This window comes from Saimiri boliviensis, chromosome 12 (assembly GCF_048565385.1).
Source record: "Saimiri boliviensis isolate mSaiBol1 chromosome 12, mSaiBol1.pri, whole genome shotgun sequence".
Lineage (NCBI taxonomy): Eukaryota > Metazoa > Chordata > Mammalia > Primates > Cebidae > Saimiri > Saimiri boliviensis.
This window is the reverse complement of record NC_133460.1, coordinates 74,215,250-74,234,928: the sequence shown is the minus strand read 5'-3', so window position 1 is coordinate 74,234,928 and position 19,679 is coordinate 74,215,250. Positions and strand designations below refer to the sequence as shown.

General features: G+C 44.5%; 1 protein-coding gene across 1 annotated transcript in view; it reads right to left on the bottom strand.

Moving 5' to 3' along the window:
* The window catches only part of LOC141580517 (uncharacterized), a 52,194-nt gene extending 33,748 nt beyond the window's left edge, over positions 1–18,446 (bottom strand). Inside the window, exon 1 of the mRNA XM_074381580.1 lies at positions 18,065–18,446. Coding sequence (XP_074237681.1) covers positions 18,065–18,446 — 382 coding nt within the window. The remainder of the gene's footprint in view (positions 1–18,064) is intronic.
* Between the last annotated feature and the right edge of the window lie 1,233 nt (positions 18,447–19,679).

Below are 19,679 nucleotides of genomic sequence, written 5' to 3'. Positions count from 1 at the left end.
AAAGAAAAAAAAAAAAAAAAAAAAAAAAGAACACAAATGGCGTAAGTTAGAAATTCCATTGAACTGTAAGTGAACTAAACACTTCAAATTAAAGTGAGATAGTGAGATTGGGCCGGGCGCAGTGGCTCAAGCCTGTAATCCCAGCACTTTGGGAGGCCAAGGCGGGTGGATCACGAGGTCAAGAGATCGAGACCATCCTGGTCAACATGGTGAAACCCCGTCTCTACTAAAAATACAAAAAATTAGCTGGACATGGTGGCGCATGCCTGTAATCCCAGCTACTCGGGAGGCTGAGGCAGGAGAATTGCCTGAACCCAGGAGGCGGAGGTTGCGGTAAGCCGAGATGGCGCCATTGCACTCCAGCCTGGGTAACAAGAGCGAAACTCCGTCTCAAAAAAAAAAAAAAAAAAAAGAAAGTGAGATAGTGAGATTGAATTTTAAGAAACACAAACAAAAACATGACCCATCTATCTAATGTATAGAAGAGGCACTCTTTAAATACAAAAACATAGCTAAGATGAAAACAGATATCTATGTAAACATTAGTTATAAGAAAGCTCTATTAACATTAGATAAATAGATAAGCAATATGTGGGCTTCCTACTTCTTTGACGAAACAATTAAAAACTGACAATATGAGGCTAGTGCAGTGGCTCAGGCCTGCAATCCCAGCACTTTGGGAGGCCAAGGTGGGCAGATCACCTGAGGTCAGGAGTTCAAGACCAGCCTGGCCAACATGGTGAAACCTTGTCTCTAATAAAAATACAAAAATTAGCCAGGCACGATGGCAGGTGTCTTTAACCCCAGCTACTTGAGAGCCTGCTGTGGGAGAATGGCTTGAATCTGGAAGGCACAGGTTGCAGTGAACTGAGATTATGCCATATACTCCAGCCTGGGTGACAGAGTGAGACGCCATCTCAGAAACAAACACACACCAGAGAACGGTATACTTTAAACTGCTGCATTTTGTGGTATGTGAATTACATGTCAATTTCTTAAATGACTGGTAGGAGAAGGAAGGCACTGAAAATTTTATTTTGGTTTTGTAATTAAACAAGAGATTTCTTCCTTTCTCCCCGCAAAATGTCCCCTTTCAGTTTCTGCAAACTTTCTCCTTCCCTCCCCTATCCATCCACCCAGAGGAACTTTTATTTGTTCCCACCCAACCAGATTAGAAGCCTCTGTCTTTTAATTTGAGGCCTGGTAGGTAAATTAGAAGTTCCAAATCAAAAAAGAGAGGCATTTCAGAGCCCTGTTACATCTGAGCCTCCCACGTCCCATGACTCACTTTACCCCATAACACACCTCTCCTCTGGTTTACCATCTGAAAGAAAGAATAAACTTGTTTTTCTAATTCACCAATAATTTATATAAACCAAAAATTGCAAACAAGGGTGTCCTCTGCAACCTGATCTCATTCTCTTCAAATACCAATTGCTCTCCAGTAAAGGGACTGTCTTTCCAGACAACATCAATTCACTTGGAAATCTCACTTAAAACAGAAAAGTTAAGGTTTTCAAAGGTTTGCTGTGGGCTAAGCATTTGCAAGAAGGCATGGGGCTGAAGGTCAAAGGCAAAGGAAACAAGGCATAAATTCTTTTGCTCTCATTTCATTTGTCCTTGTACGTCCATGTCCTTTGTTAGTCATTAGTGCAGTGACAAAAATCTGCTTTTGAAGGTTTTTTTTTTTTTTTTGAGACAGAGTCTTGTTCTGTAGCCCAGGCAGAGGTATAGTGGCACAATCTCAGCTCACTACAATCTCCATTTCATGGGTTCAAGAGATTGTCCTGCTTCAGCCTCCTGAGTAGCTGAGATTACAGACACCCATCACCATGCCTGGCTAATTTGTGTGTTTTTAGTACAGGTGGAATTTCACCATGTTGTCCAAACTGGTCTCAAATTCTCACAGGAGAAACATGTGATCTGCCCACCTCGACCTCCCAAAATACTGGGATTACAGGCATGAGCCACCTCGCCTGGCCAGGTCAATTTTCTCTAATGGAAGCAACAAAACAGGTATAATCCAAAAATCATAGATACATCAAAAATTTTAAAACAGTGTTGGAGGCCAGGGACAGTGTCTCATGAGTATAATCCCAACACCTTGGGAGGCCAAGGCAGGAGGATCACTCGAGACCAAGGGTTCGAGACCATCCTGGCCAACACAGCAAGACCTCTTATCTATAAAACATTTTTTAATGATATAGGAAAATGCTCAGGGTAATGACAGTTTCAATGCATCATTGCCTGGTCTTCTGGATTTTGCTCTGAACCTTGTGATAGATGATTAAGTCATGTGTCCAAGCTCAGGGACTTCCCGTTGTACACAGATGATGCTTCCTAGAGCACCCTGCTCCAATCCCCCTACCTTCAACTTGTTCCAGTGTTATCATATTCAGCCCAGGCCAGGGTAAGGCCCACTCATGTTATCAGCCTTGCCTAGGCCAATGGCCTAGAAAAGATCCCCATCAGTCCCCGCAAAGGGCAGGGTGACTCAGTTCAACCACATGGTGCAGGCCAGCTGCCTGCCTTGCACTGTCTCCAGACCTGAGCCAGTGTACAAACTACACAGCCAGGGCCCTGTGCTCAAAAGAGTCCCTAACGCTTGCTTGAATGCTCTGCTGCTTTAATCTTTTTTCTTTCTTTCGAGACATAGTCTCTCACTGTCACCAAGGCTAGAGTGCAATGGCATGATCGTGGCTCACTATAACCTCCACCTTCTGGGTTCAAGCAATTCTCCTTCCTCAGCCTCCTTAGAGGCTGGGATTACAGGCACCCACCATCATGCCCAGCTAAGTTTTGTATTTTAAGTAGAGGCGGGGTTTCACCATGTTGGCCAGGCTGGTCTCGAACTCCTGACCTTGTGATCTGCCTGCCTCGGCCTCCCAAAGTGATGGGATTACAGGCGTGTCCACTGCACCCAGTCCACTTTAATCTTAATTTCTGAAAATTATTGATTTTCATTTTGTGCTGATCCCTGCAGATTAAGTAGCAGTTCCTACTTCAGAGCCACTTAATGAAGATTCTTGGGTGGCTAGAATAGGCTGCTAAAGTAAGGGCCTGGCCAGGCACAGAGCCTCTCCAACAGGGAGACCTTTCCCTTGCTCTAAAGTAACCCTCTCAGAGCCATTTTCTAATGGAGTCTGAAACAGCCTGGTGACCTGCCCTCAACTGTTTTAATCACTGGCTGTCCCCCTCTTCAAGAGCGGGTGCATTTCACATTAAGTGCATAATTAATACTAACAAGAGGGCTGCGCCCATGGGATGGGGTCCTGTTATTGGCATTCTGTGTTTGGGGTCCCTGGGAGGCAGAGGACCCAGATCTGTCCTTAGAGTATGACAATAGATCACTCTTCAGTGCCCTGTCCTAAGCAGGACAAGACCTAGCAACCCTTTCGGTCAATGCTAAAACGTCTCCCAGGCACGAGCAATGGTGGCATTTGCAGGATGGTTGGCAGCTCTTGGCAGTGGGCCAGCTGTGTCTCAGTGGCTCTGGCGGTTCAAACCCACAACCCAGCCAACTCACCCTGGGCTCCAACCAGCCTAGCTAACTGGAAACAGCCATTCCCAGCTGCACTCAGACATCTGAAAGACCCTTCCTTTCCTGCGAAGCCTCTTGCAGGGTTTCAGGAAGGAAATGGAAACAGTAAGGGGAAACCACAAACCCATATAACTCTAATACCATCACCTCTTGGTCCATGGGGGTGGGGGGAGGGTGCCTCCTATGTTGAATTTCATACTGACACCAGCCTGGTGGGGGTAGGAGCAATGCCATTTGCTTCATCTCACAAACAAGATTGCATCAGCCCTCCAAGAGACGAAGCCAGGACCAGGACCGACCAGGCCTCTCTGACTTTGGAGCCTTAGGGCAGGCTGTTGGTGTCCACGGATACCGGCCTAGTGTAGCCTGTGTGATCAGCTGGGGCTGAGGTTCCCTCTGCTGACAGTTTTCCCTCTTAAGGACACTGGTAGGGCCGTGATCCCGTCAGATCATCTGTCCCTGGGAACACTCTTCCAGAGAACTCCAATGAGGAAGAGAAAGTGGGTTCACTGACTTCCGTGTCTCTCAAAATAACTTTGTAAAAGTATGTAAGGACCCAACACTACACTTATAATCAGACAGTTCGGGACCCTCCGCTCTAAGAGCATCAACATTGGCCGTATCCTTCTCCTGTCTGGGTCTCAAACTCTGCCTCTGGAGCCTTGTTTTGAAGGCTAAGTTTCCAGCCAGCACAAGTGCCCACCCTCGGTTCTCCCAACTCCATGCCCCTGCCATAGCCAGGAAGGCTAAGGACAGACAGGGTCTTTGCTTCCCTAGACAGAGCTGGCCATGACTGAAGGACCCTCAGAGGCAGGCAGAGCCCTTTGTCCTTTTTTGTCACTGTGCTGACCACCTGGGGAGCTGATTCTGCTCCTTAAACCTTCTGGGAACACTTAAGGCCCCCCCCCCCCCACCTCCAGCACTGCAAAAAAGGATTAAGTCAACTGAGATGAGACATGTTTTTCCAATTAGTTATAAACCACCCATGTTGGAGTTTTTATAAAACTGGCTGGTTGCTTTCCCATTACCCAAGATTCCTCATTCTTTCTGCATAATTTCACAAGGTTTTCAAGTAAAGTTGGCACTAATGGCCTATGACCATGGAATAAACAGGACGCTCACAGTGAAGGGCTAAAGCCAAAATCTTCCTTCCATGTGCCATGCTATGAGAAAGGAGATAGAAAGTAACTTCCACCTACCAAACTTCCCTACCTCTGGCTTCTTAAGACACACATCAAAGGTGCAACAATGTCTGTGTTGGGATATGCATTTTACTACATATGTACATCTTTAAAAAGACTTCCTGGCCGGGCGCGGTGGCTCACGCCTGTAATTTCAGCACTTTGGGAGGCTGAGGTGGGCAGATCACAAGGTCAAGAGATCAATACCATCCTGGCCAACATGGTGAAACCCCATCTCTACTAAAAAATACAAAAATTAGCTGGGCGTGGTGGTACATGCCTGTAGTCCCAGCTACTCAGGAAGCTGAGGCAGGAGAATCGCTTCAACCTGGAAGGCAGAAGTTGCAGTGAGCCGGGATTGTGTCATTGCACTCCAGCCTGGCAATGGAGCAAGACTCCATCTCAGAAAAAGGAAAGATTTTTCCCACTGACATTCATTTCTCATGCCAAGTCGGGGCCTGCTGGCAAACTGGGGAGACCAAGATCCCAGAGCCAATGTGCTCACTTCTCCTTAAAGGGGTGTGACACCAGCCAGAGAGGCGGGCAATGTGGTAAAGGCAGGGAAAACACTGTCTCACACTTAGGAAGACAGAAGAGGTCTCGCAATGGGCAGGGCAGCCCTGGGAGCAGGTGACTCGTAGCAGGAATAAATATTACAGCAAGGGCATCCACACATGGGAGAAATTTAACAAGGCTGTTCTTTTTTTGTGATGGAGTCTTGCTTTGTCACCCAGGCTGAAGGGCAGTGGTGCAATATGGGCTAACTGCAACTTCTGCCTCCTAGGTTCCAGCGATTCTCCTTGCTCAGCCTCCTTAGTAGCTGGGATTACAGGCATGTACCACCATGCCTGGCTAAGTTTTTGTATTTTTAGTAGAGACATGATTTCTCCATGTTGGTCGGCTAGTCTTGAACACCCGAACTCAGGTGATATGCCTGCCTTGGCCTCCCAAAGTGCTGGGATTACAGGTGTGAGCCACTGCACCCGGCCAATACATTTGTTTTTTAAGCTCCTAAGTTTGTGGCAATTCATTATGCAGCATTACCAGCTCTGACCAGAGGTCTCAAGCATCAAACCCTGCTGCCATACCTGTGGAAAATGCCAAGTCCTCACATGCCTCTCCAGGCCTCCAAGAGATCTCCTGTGGTCCCATCAGCCTCCTAAAGGCCCCTTAGGGCACTGTCACTACTCTCTGCAGGAGCCATGTGAGGGCAGTGAGAGGAGTGGCTGTGGAATTTAAAGTTTCTAAGTCCTGGCCCCCCAGGGCCTCAGGTGTCTTACCCAGGTGTGCTGTTAACGTGATGGATCACTTGATGTTAACCTTGGCTGGCTGTCTGGGGCAGTCTGTCAGGTTTTGCCACTGTAAAGTTACTCTTTTATCCCCCTTTCCGTTCTGGAAGAAAGTCACTGTGCACAGACCACACTGATGGAGGAGGCATCCTCAACTTTTATTTACTGAGTTTGGCAACTCTGCCTGTCACACCAGCACATTTCAAGTACTCCATAGATCCATGAGGCTGCTGACAATCACATTAGACAGTGCAGCTCTACTCTAGAACATCAAGGAAAAGCAAGTACCCACACATCAGTCTCTCAGGTACCACCATACTACTGTTTACTTAATAGTTTTCTGTAAAAGGGCTCACTTTTTTTTTTTTTTTGAGATGGAATCTCACTCTGACACTCAGGTTGGAATGCAATGGAGTGATCTGAGCTCACTGCAACCTATGCCTTCTGGGTTCAAGCGACTCTTCTGCCTCAGCCTCCTGAGTAGCTGGGAATACAGGCATACACCACCACATCCAGCTAATTTTTATATTTTTAGTAGATACAGGGTTTCACCATGTTGGACAGGGTGGTCTCGAACACCTGACCTCAAGTGATCTGCCCGCTTTGGCCTCCCAAAGTGCTGAAATTACAGGTGTGAGCCACTGCACCCAGTCACAGGGCTTTTTTTTTTTTTTTTTTTTGAGATGGAGTTTTGCTCTTGTTACCCAGGCTGGAGTGCAATGGCGCGATCTCGGCTCACCGCAACCTCTGCCTCCTGGATTCAGGCAATTCTCCTGCCTCAGCCTCCTGAGTAGCTGGGATTACAGGCACGCGCCACCATGCCCAGCTAATTTTTTGTATTTTTAGTAGAGACGGGGTTTCACCATGTTGACCAGGATGGTCTCGATCTCTCGACCTCGTAAAGTGCTGGGATTACAGGCTTGATCCACCCGCCTCGGCCTCCCAAAGTGCTGGGATTACAGGCTTGAGCCACCGCACCCGGCCACAGGGCTTTTTAAAAACAGAACTTGATATCACTACCTTGCAACGGCCCAGTATCAAGGATGGCCCTGGACATCCAGGAGGTAGAGCAGCTCTATTCCTCCACATGGGCTTTTCCAGCCTTCCTTTCTTCTCCTCCTCAGAAGCCTGGGGCAGGCGGGGACCTCTTGGTCCTGGTCCCCTGGGCTCCAGGGTCCCCACTCGAGGGAGCCTTCACCAGTTCACAACCAGCATCACAGGCAGCTCTGACTCCTTCTGTGCCCCAGTTGTCTCTGGGCCAGAAAGCTGTAGATCCGTGCCTGCCAAACCTGGTTGATGATGAGAGTCACCGGAGAGCTTTCTAAAAGCTTAGACTTTCTTGAGCTCCCAGCACGTGGATCCTAATTGAAGATATGGGTAGAGACCAGGTAAAAACAGCCCAGGTGGAGCTGATAATTAGCTACGTGCCGGAGTCCTACAAGCAGGACAACCAGGCTTAGCTGTGCTCTGGCAAAATTTTCACCTACAAGTAATGCACAGCTGTCTGATGGAAGACTCCAGGGCAGGCCCTGACTCCGACTCTTTTTCTTTTTTTCTTGAGACAGAGTCTCCCTCTGTGGCCCAAGCTGGAGTGCAGGTTCATGATTTCCGCTCACTGCAACCTCCAACTCTGGGTTCAAGAGATTCTCCTGCTTTTGCCTCCTGAGTAGCTGGAACAACAGGCGTGTACCACCACACCTGGCTAATTTTTGTATTTTTAGTAGAGACAGGGTTTTGCCATGTTGGGCAGGCTTGTCATGAACTCCTGGCTTCAGCATATCTGCCAACCTTGGCCACCCAAAGTGTTCGGATAACAGATGTGAGCCACCGCACCCAGCTTGACTCACTTTCTAAAATGAGCGGTACCGGCTGGGCGCGGTGGCTCAAGCCTGTAATCCCAGCACTTTGGGAGGCCGAGGCAGGTGGATCACGAGGTTAAGAGATCGAGACCATCCTGGTCAACATGGTGAAACCCCATCTCTACTAAAAATACAAAAAAATTAGCTAGGCATGGTGGTGCGTGCCTGTAATCCCAGCTACTTTGGAGGCTGAGGCAGGAGAATTGCCTGAACCCAGGAGGCGGAGGTTGCGGTGAGCCGAGATCGCGCCATTGCACTCCAGCCTGGGTAACAACAGCGAAACTCCGTCTCAAAAAATAAAAAATAAAAACAAAAAAAATAAAATAAAATGAGCAGCACCTACAGAAAAAAAGTGCTCAGCCTTCTCCCAAGCTCACAGGACATGGAATGAGGCGCTGACAGACCCTTCGGAGAAACTCCTTTCCCTGTCCTCTGTGACCAGGAGGAAAGGAGGCTGACTGGTCTAGTATTTCTGGGTGTACAGCCTCTTTGTTTCTTCCTTATCTTTCTGGCCCATATCACATATCAGGTCCCTTGGATCAGGGACAGAACTAGATTGTACCCCTCTGGGTGGCCGCTCACTACACTTTAGGGCCAGGTAACTGGTTTAGTGAGTTCCAGGTTCACAGAGGGAGAGGGACTGCTCAGGATAGGTCATCCCCAGATCATCCCTCATGCCAGATTGAGGTGATTCAGGTGACAAGATTCAGAGGAGATTTTAGACTCCCGGGTTGATGTTATAATGGGATGAGGCCTTGGGACAGGGTGAATGTATTTTGTATTTGGACTGAACATACATCTTTGGGGTCTAGAGAGCTGACTAGATAAGCAGACTGTCTCTCCCCACACAATGATGTCCATGCCCTAATCCCCAAGAACCTCTGAATATGTCACCTTATGTAACGAAAGGGACTTTGCAGGTGGGATTAGCAATGGGTTTGAGATGGGGAGATTGGCCTGGATACTCAGGAGAGCCCAATCTAACCACATATGTTCTTAAAAGCACAGGACTTTCTTGGGCTTAAACAGGAATGATAAGGAGGAATGGGAAGTCTGAGAAGTCACCACGACACACAGGGAGTAACCATGAGTCTTGTTCACCTCACGTATCCCCAGAGCCTGGAACCCAGCAGGTGTTCGGCCACAGAAAGGCCAATAAAGTGAACTTTTGTGGTTTCTTTTTGTTTTTGACATGGAGTTTTGCTCTTGTTGCCCAAGCTGTAGTGCAGTGGTGCAGTCTTGGCTCACTGCAACCTCTGCCTCCCCACTTGCAAACAGACAGCTTTAGACAACTATTTAGATTGCTAAGCTTTCTGTCCTTCTACAACACTGCTTATTATTGCATCCACCTGAGAGAATTCCCTCCACTCATCTACTGCACATAGATATCACTAACTTGGCTCAGACACAAGTCCTCTCCAAAAGTGACCTTGTGATCACCTAGTTCTGAGTTTATTCATTCATTCAACAAAGACTTAATGAGAACTTACTATGTGCAACATACTGTACCAGGTACCAGAGATGAAGAGAATAAAAGAGATACCTCTTCTTTGTGTTCTCATGAGGACCCGGTGCCTCCTCATCACAACACTGACCACACTGATTACTGATTTCCTAATTACTTCTCTGCAACCCCTACAGAGACTCTAAGCAACCTGAGGTCAGGGACCATAGCAAATCTGATTTGCGCTGTATCACATTATTTTGAATAATACGTGATAAAAAAAAAAAAATTGAAAAAGAATGAGATGTCAGCACAATATAGCCACAGTATAGCTATTTGTATGGTCAGAGACTCATGCAGAGCAAACTCTGAAGTGTGTAGAGACACAGACTTTACAGGTCACTGAGTCTCCCATCAGTGCTGAACATAGCCTGCCCCTGAGATCTTGGCTACATCTAGAGCTTGATCCAAAGTATATGAAACAGATATAAAATTACATGATACAAATATAAAATATGCATGTATTTTTATAAATATATATATTAGATTATCTTTTCATTGAAAATATGTCTATACAAGGTAAAGAATAAAACTGCACATAGATTAGCTAAAATGGAATTTCTTAGATGAAATGCGCCAATTCCAGAAAAAACACAAACTACAACAACTCATCCAATATGCATTTAAATTGCCCTATAACTGTTAAGAAAACTGGCTTTGTAATTTAAAATCCCATAAACATCTCTAGGCCAGTGAGGTGCAGTGGCTCACACCTGTAATTCCAGCACTTTGGGAGGCCGAGGCGGGTGGATCACCTGAGGTCAGGAATTCAAGACCACTCTAGCAAACATGGTGAAACCCTTCTCTACTCAAAATACAAAATATTAGCTGGGCGTGGTAGCGGGTGCCTGTAATCCCAGCTACTCAGGAGGCTGAGGCAGGAAAATCCTTGAACCCAGGAGGTGGAGGCTGCAATGAGCCAAGGTCATGCCATTGCACTCCAGCCTGGTCAACAAGAGTGAAACTCCATCCCCCACGCCCCCACTTAAAAACAAACAAACAAACAAACAAACAAACAAAACCAAACAACTTGGCCCAGATGGTTTTACTGAAGAATTCTATCAAATTTTTTTTTTAGAAAGAATTAACACTGGTTTTACACAATCCATCCCAGAAAATAGAAGAGGAAGGAATACATCTCAATTCAATAAAGGGAGTGGTCTAGACCTAAGGAGACTAAGGAGAGTTTAGAACCAAATGCAACCTGTAATTCCAAACTAGGTCCTGTTGTTAAACAGAATTTGATGAGATAACCAGTAAAGCTTGAATAAAGTTGAAGACGTGATGATAGAAATGTATTAATTTTCTTTTTTTTTTTCTTTTTCTTTTTTCTAATTTTCTTTTTTTTCTAATTTTCTAATTTTGTTGGTCATTTTGATATTACACAGAAGAATGTCCTTAGGAAATGCTACTAAAATATTTGGAAGCAATGGGTCATCAAGTCAGCAACTTATTAGCAAATGGTTCAGGGAAGAGCAAATTTTATCTGAATTGTACTGATAACCTTCCTGTAAATTTAATCTTGTTTTAAAGAAAAAATATTTCTTAAAAATATAGGAGGCTACCTTTATGATCTCAGGATACAGAAGAATTTCCTAAATTAGGTATAAAAACACGGCAAATATGAATGTTATAAATTCAGTCACACGAAGATTAAGAACTCTATAAATGGAACATTATTCAGCTTTTCAACAGAAAAGAAATTCTGGCTTTAATGAGTCAAATAAAACGTCTAATTCTTCTTCTCAGTAGCTTTAAAACATGCAAATCAAATTCTAAATTTTCTACTGTCAACTGGCTGTATCAGCTGTGACTCAGGTCAGATACAGACAGGTCACTGATGCTGACTGTAAATCACCTATATTTTACTCTTATTTTTATTTGCAATGCTTTCACGAAAAAAAATTTTGGTTAAAATTTTTCTTATCATTCTACTCAAAGTGCCATAGGCTCTTTATTCTATCAAATGAAATTCTTCCTCTGAAAAATACAATGGAATTCTTTAAAGATAAAATGTGCAACCTCCAAATAGAATCTTGAGTCCTGCCCTGTTGCCTGAACTTCAGATTCACATCTTCAATGTTCTTCACATTTCTACTTCGAAGTCTAGCCAGCATCTAAAACTTAACACAGTGGAAAGGAGTATCTTTCATATCCACCCTTTCTCATATTCCAACAGCCATTTCTCTTCTAGGCTGGTGTAAAAGGCTGTCACACTTACCTTCCACTGAGCTGTTAACACTTAACTGTCCATGGGCAGTGAAGCTAAAAGAGCACTGATTGTAACACTCCTTCTGGGGCCTCAGGGCTTGCACAGAGTTTTGCTCCTCCCGACACCCAAAAGCATTCACCCCAGCTCCTACACACAATTACCTGCTTGTTTCCTCCCATGATGGGTTGAGCACAGGGTGTTCTAGTGAGTGGAGTCTGCCCCTGCCAGCACCTAAGTGGCCAGCTACTTCCGGCACCCACACCCCAGTTCCCGCCAGCAAAGGGTTCAGGGAAATTATCCTGCTTCACTATCTCAGGTGACCAAATCTACATCAACAGTGATCAGTCACATTGAAAGTACACACCCTTTCCTTTGTAAGATGTGATGAAAAGGACACTTCATCTTTTCAGTCTTCCTCCCAGGCATCCACAAACCCAGACATATTATGAGAAACACATTTGATAAATCCCACTTGAGGGACATTCTACAAAATACATGACCAGCAGTCTTCAAACCTGACAAGGTCACCAAAAAAAAAGGAAAGTCTGAGAAACTGTCACAGTCTAAAGGAAGCTAAGGAGACACAAAGACTAAATGTAATATGGTAACCTGCATAAGATCCAGGAACACAAAAAGGACCTTGTTATAAACTGAATGTTTGTGGCCTCCCCAGAATCCTCATATGTTGAAGCTTTAACCTCGAATATAATAGTATCTGGAGCTAGGGTGTTTGGGAGGTAATCAGCATTAGATGAAGTCATGAGGGCAGGGCCCTGGTCTGATGGGATTAGTGCTCTTATAAAGAGACACAGAGAGCTTGTTCTTTCTCTCTTCTGGTGAGAACACACCTAGGAAAAGGGACTGTGCTGTGTGCAAGTGAGGAAGAGACTCCTCACTGGAACCCAACCGTCCTGGCACCTGATCTCAGACTTTCCACCTCCAGATCTGTGAAAATAAATTTCTTTTGTTTAATCCACTCAGTCTATGGAATTTTGTTATGGCAGCTAACTGATACAGACCTTAAGTAAAAACTAAAGAAATCAATCATGTATAGAATTTAGTCAATAATAATGTATCAATATTACTTCACTAATTGTGACAAATGACCACACTAATGTAACAGTGTAACAATTGGAAAACTGTATATAAGTTATTTGGAAACTCTCTCTACTATTTTCACAACTTTCTGTAAATTTAAAAGTCTTCTAAAATACAAAGTGTATTTCTAAAAATCTGATGGCTTCCCATCATATTTTTCTTAAGCCAAAGGCCTCCCAATCTCTTTTACTCATCATCTAATAATTACACCTTGTTTACTCTGGTGTACCATGTTCCCCTTTACAAGGGTTAAACAGTATGAGTTACACACATGTCCACGTTTGTCAAAATTGATCAAACTGCACACTTAAGATCTATGCATTTTTCTATGTATGTTATACCTCAATTACAATTGTTTTAAAATATATGATTGCCAAATGAATACTCTAATGACCTAAAAAGTACCCTTGAATTTGGTGGCTGAAAACACTAACATTTCATTTGCTCTGGAATCTGCAATTTGGACATGGATCAGCATGGACACTTCATTACTTCTCTATTTGCCAGTAGCCAGTGACTGGTATTATCTAAAGGCTCGCTCACTCACATGTCAGATGGTGAATGCTGGCTGTCACCTGAGACTTTAGATGGGCCTGTAGGTTCAAGCACCAACACAAGGCATCTTTATGTGCCCTGAGATTCCTCATGATATGGTGGCTGTGTTAGAAAAACTTTATATTCAGTGTGACTCTAATTCTGTTTCAATATACACACACATTCTAAAAAAAATTAACAGAAGTTTTCCCTGGATTGAAGGAAAATGAGTGATTTTTAAACTTTCATAGTTATACATTTTTATTTTATAAATTTTATACCATAAACATGTATTACTTCCTAAATCAGATGAAAAAAATTGGGTTCCCTATTAGCGTACATAATATACTAGCGTAAACACAAATGAAATTGAAAATGCAAAAATGTCAAACATATTTACATTATTTAAAAAAAAAAAAAGAATTCACTCACAAACAGCAAAAAGGTTACAAAATACTTGATTCATTCTGCCTTACTTCCCCACCTTCCCCATCAGGAGACAAGAGTTTCACTGCTGTTGCCCAGGCTGGAATGCAATCCGCTCACTGCAACCTCCACCTCCTGGGTTCAGGCGATTCTCCTGCCCCAGCCTCCTGAGTAGCTGGGATTACAGGCATGCACCACCATGCCTGGCTAATTTTTGTATTTCTAGTAAAGATGGGGTTTTACCATTTTGGTCAGGCTAGTCTTGAGCTCCTGACCTCAGGTGATTCACCTCCCCCAGCCTCCCAAAGTGCTGTGATTACAGGTGTGAGCCACCTCGCCCAGCCCACCTTACTTTTCAAGTTACAGATGAACTGAACATCAGTACATCAGAAACCAACAAAGAACACAAATATGCTCAATGATATCTGATGTCTTCTAAATAACACATCTGGCCCTTTTCATGGCACAGCTCTCCCTTAGTCCAATTCCTTCCTCAAAACCTTCTCTCCACATTTTCCTTTAATCAAAATCACCTACTAAACATTACCCTAGAAATAAAATCATCTGGAAAGCAAGGCCTACAAAGGCAAACCTCAGATACTAGATATTTCCTATCTTACAGCATGGTGTAACCTCACTTGATAATAGATCTTAGTTACTAAGATTTAAGGCCTACTGAACAAATACTATGGCTACCTCAAGGTCACTCTGGAATTCTCAGTAATGATTAAACAATACAAAAGTCAAAGGCAAGATCTTTTGCTCCTTTTCCTTCCCTGGCCTCAGCATTATTGCAAAACACTCCCTCCTTTCTGCTACGTGGCCCCGCAAGGCACGTTCTTACTTACATTCAATACGGATCAGTAATTTCTATCATCTCATAAACTCTATACTTACTCTAGTAAAAAGTTAACTGTTTTTGTTACACTAAAGTCCTTTTCTTCATCTGACATTAAACTACTTGTATAATTTTCTAATTTTTCAAAACACTGTTAATTTGCACATACCAAATTAACATACGTATAAGTTGTATTTTTGCACTTTTCAGTTCCTGATTTGCCTTTTTCCTGCCAACTCACACTATTTGATTACAACAAATTCCTAAGCTTTTTTTCAACCTGGACTATTTACATTATAAAAATATCCCATGTTCTCTAAAATGCTCAACTTTAAAATGATAGCTAAATGATTTTATTCATCCAATTTTACAATATGGATTTTTAGTTATTTCAAGAACTTCATCAACAAGCAAGTCAATTCTTAGGTGCTTCAAAGAAACAACTGTCAGTATGAAAATTTAAGGCTTATGTGGTATTAATTAAATATTCTCGAGACTTGTTCAAATAGAAAACAACTGTAAATATACTCATGTGTTGCTTAATAATGGGAGTACATTCTTAAAAATGCATTATTAGGCAATTCACTGTGGACATCATAGTGGACTTACACAAACCTAGACAGTCTAGCCTACTACACATGCGCCTAGATGGTATAATCTATTACTCCTAGGTTACAGACTTATATAGCAGCTTACTGTAATGAATACTATAGTATGTGTGTATCTAAACATAGAAAAGGTACTGTAAAAATACAGCATAAAAGATAAAAAATGGTATATCTATACAGGGCACTCACCATGAATGGAGACTGCAGGACTAAAAGTTGTTGTGGATAAGTGGGTGGTGAACGAATGTTAAGGTCTAAGACATTGCTGTACACCACTATTGACTTTATAAAGACTTTACACTTAAGCTACACTGAAAAGTACTTCTTTCTTCTGTTAACCTTGGCTTACTGTAACTTTTTTTATTTTACAAACTTTTAAACTCTTCTATAATTGCACTTAGCTTAAAACACACATTGTACATCTGTACAAAATATTCTTTCCTTATATTCTAATTCTATAAGCTTTGTTCTATTTTTAATTTTAAAACTTTTTGTTAAAAACTAAGACACAAACACCCACTAGCCTAGGCCTACACAGGGTCCAGATCATGCACATCACTGTCTCCCACCTCCAATCTTGTCCCACTGAAAGGTTTTCAGGGGCAACAGCACGCATGTAGCTGTCACCTGCTATTATGACCGTGCCTTTTTCTGGCACTGAAAGACCCGCCTCAGGCTGTCCTATAGTTAACTTTTCTTTTTTAATCAACAGAAGTACACAGTAAAACAATGATAAAATGGGTAGAAAATACACAAACCAATAATGTATTTAACGTTATCAAGTATTATGTACTGTACATAATTGCACATGCTACACTTTTACAGGGACTGGCTGCACAGTAAGTTTGTTTACACTAGCATCACCACGAAAACATGAGTAAGAAATTATGAATACTACAGCTTCACTAGGCAATGGGAATTTTTCAGCTCCCTTATAATTGGTGGGACCAAAATCATATATGAGCTCTGATGATCTCACTGGCACTATGCAGTACATAACTGTACTACACAAATTAGGGCTATACGTGGCTGTACAAATTTATAGTAGTCCCAAGCTACAAACTCAAGACATTCAGCTAAACAAAGAAAGATGTCAAAAAGTTTTAAGTCTTGTCTCCTTCCCATGATTTTCCTGATTATTTCAGTACTAAAAAGAACTTTCGCTGGTTGCTGAGATGTTTAAATGAGTTCATTACTATGAAATCACTTTTAAAAAGTTATAAGCATTATATAAATTAAAAGGCATTATTAGCATAACAGAGAAAATATTTCGGCATGGGAGGGAGGGGTAAGCCTATGGCAGACACGGGGATCGGAGAAAGGAAAGAAAGGGGGAAGAGAAAGAGAGAATGTGAACACACGCTGGTCTCCCTAAAAGAATGTAAATGTATATGGCTATCTCCCTTGCTCTTCATCAGCAATATATTTTTTTTTGCAGTCACCTTCCCTGCATTTGCTGATACACTGGCAGCAGCCTGTTTAAATCAGGAATGTGACATGCTACACTGCATGTCAGGGTGAAAAACAGCGATGATTTTCCACAGGGCTGAGAAGATGAAAAACACCTAATTCTGATCAATTTATTAATAAACAGAGAATAGTATTTTCTTCAAATACACGATTAATTTCACTACCAATACTTTATTTGCAGGATACACGTTATAACTGCTGTTAAAGATAGGTGGGGATGACCGCATAAGACATTTCAACAGAAGGCAGAATTATTTATTTTTTTCTATTTAATTATTTTTTATTTGACACTCGTTCGACATAAGTTTATTTAAAAGAGTAAAGTGCAAGGCAGCCTGTACCCTAATGTCAGGTTTTCAGCTTGCTGCTAGGAAAAGCAGTCTGGATAAGAGAGAATCTGTACTATAAATGAAATCCCCTAAGACTAAACAACATGCGCACATTCCAGCTAAGGACAGTGAACCAGTATCCTTTGTAAAGTGCAAATACTTACTTCTAGGTTAAGTATGCTACAAACAATCGTAAGCAAAATTTCCAAAGTCAACTACTTTTAGCTGGGGCTAGAGCAATCACCTAACTCTACCTCCCACACCTGGCATCAACAACTTCCTTAAATCTTATGCTGAATTCTCCCAACAAAATACTTCCAAGCTTTCTTTGCTGAATAAAAATGGCGCTGCTTTTCCCGCCACAATATTGTTGATTTCTCAGTAATCCTTAGGCCCTTTAACCATCAAACTCAATTGGCCCCATTTAAATGCCACTTTTCCCTGAATACTGCCAAGTGCTTTTTTGAGGGTTGGGCCAGGAGGTAAAGGTGGCTGCTTCTATCTACAAGGCTGCAACTTTCTTAGCTAGAATCCTGGGGATAACTCTCTCTCACTTTTCTTCATAACCTCTGCCTTCTCCAAAACTGTTGCCTCTGTCTCCCTTAAACCACACTCCAATGCAAACTGTCCCCAAAGTGCAGTAGCACTTAAGCTTCTCTGTGCCTCTCGCACCCATCGACGCCATCTCTAATGCACCGTTCAGACCTAGACCCACGCATCAGCCCTTCCGAGGGTCCTTCAGAGCCACCCGCCGGGCAGGCACCACCACGCCAGCCTCTCCGGAGCACAGCCTTCCGCTACGTCTACATCCCAGACCGTTCACCCGAAGGGACCCAACCGCGGAGTCCCAGCCCCGCTGCAGTGGAGGACAGAGACCAGCACGCACACCCTCCAGTCTACATGAAGACCCTCCCAGGGGCTGTCGCCGGCACCAACGCCGCGACCACCCCGGCCCTGGGCGTCGTATGGAGGTCTGGGGCGCATGCCGAGGAGGCAGGGAGGAGGCCGGCGGGAGCGAGAGGTCACTGGGACAGGCTTGTCTTCCCCTCCCTTCCAGGGGCCGCGGGCCCCAGTCCCCACCCCTCTCCCAGGCCCCCGGTCTGGCGGCACCTGGCCGCTAAGGGCGTAGAGGGCGTGTGGCCGACTCTTGGGTGCCTTGCGGTACCCGAACCCACCTGGTTGAGTGGCGGCTGCACCGCGTTGCCGAGGGGCCGCGGTAGGGTGGAGTCCATGGTACTGGAGGTCCCGGAGGGCGGAGGAAAGGCTTAGACTAAGGACTGCTCTCAACTTTGCACCCTGCCGCTGCCCGAGCTCGCTGCGAGTGGCAGCTCGCCCGCCTCCGACTTCCAGCAACTCCCAACGCAGATTCCCAGCTGGTTCCCCACCTAGTGCACGCAGGCGCAGACGGCCGCCCACGGCACAGCAGCAGCGGGGAACCCTGACGCAGCAGCCAATCAGAGAGCGCCGGCGGCACAGCGCCCCTCCCCCGTGCTGAGGGGCGGGGCGAAGGGAGGAGGCTCGGGCCAAGGCTGTAGCCTGAAGGCACCTCGCGGGCATAGTGGGATGCCTTTCCAGGGTGGGACTTTTGGAGGGCGTCTTTGCCCCCTCGCCCCTCCTTTTGTCCTCCCTGGAATGTCACGGCCATCCACCTCTCTCTAGGAGGAACAGCAGGTAACCTAGGGGTGGGCAGTGGCCCCAAGAAAAAGGAGCAAAGTGAGGGATGTCCCAAGCATTGCTGGGGACACTGGGGACCAAGCTTGGGCCTGGGAGGAGGGGGACGGTGAACCAAACCTAGCTGAAAAGCCCCTTTGTCTTTGAAACTGCTGTGTGAAAGCCCAAAGCTGAGAACAATCCTGTGGTCTGACCTTTTCAGTCCCCCTCCAGCCGCACCTGAGCCTTCCAGGCCCAGCGAGGTGTTCCTGGGTTGGATGCCTGTGGTCTCAGGGAGACCGACTCACCTTTGTTGCGTTAAAGTTTAGTTCTTTGGTCGCCAGCCGCTCTTATTGAACGTCCTGCCTTCCTCCTCAAAGAGGCAGTTTCTAGCATCCCTTCACGCCCTGAGCACAGTCACCCTCAGACTTTTGAATTCTTCGTATCTACATACCTTCTGGGTGTTGAGGGAGGGTCATATATATGTGTAATTCATTTGCCCCAAACTTCATAAAAGTAATCCATTTGAGGCCGGGCGCATTGGCTCAAGCCTGTAATCCCAGCACTTTGGGAAGCCGAGGCGGGTGGATCACGAGGTCGAGAGATCGAGACCATCCTGGTCAACATGGTGAAACCCCGTCTCTACTAAAAATACAAAAAACTAGCTGGGTGTGGTGGCGCGTGCCTGTAATCCCAGCTACTCAGGAGGCTGAGGCAGGAGAATTGCCTGAGCCCAGGAGGCGGAGGTTGCGGTGAGCCGAGATGGCGCCATTGCACTCCAGCCTGGGTAACAAGAGCGAAACTCCGTCTCAAAAAAAAAAAAAAAAAAAAAAATCCATTTGAGCTCTTTGAAAATGCAACATCAGCTTTTGTTCAGCAGACTTTTTAGAAGAGGAATGCCACAGGAGTGTTCCTAATTCTCCTTGGGAGCTCAAGACTTAAGGGTTTGGTAGGTTGTAATTCGGGTAAAGATAGTGTTTACTGGGAGTTTAACTGCATGTTTTAATACTTTTGGTAGAATAGCTCAATAATCCTCACAATTACGCTGTGAGATAGATACGATTATACACCGTCTTTCAAATAAATTGATGCACAGAAAGGTTATGTAATTTGCCCAAGAACACACAACTAAGTAGATTG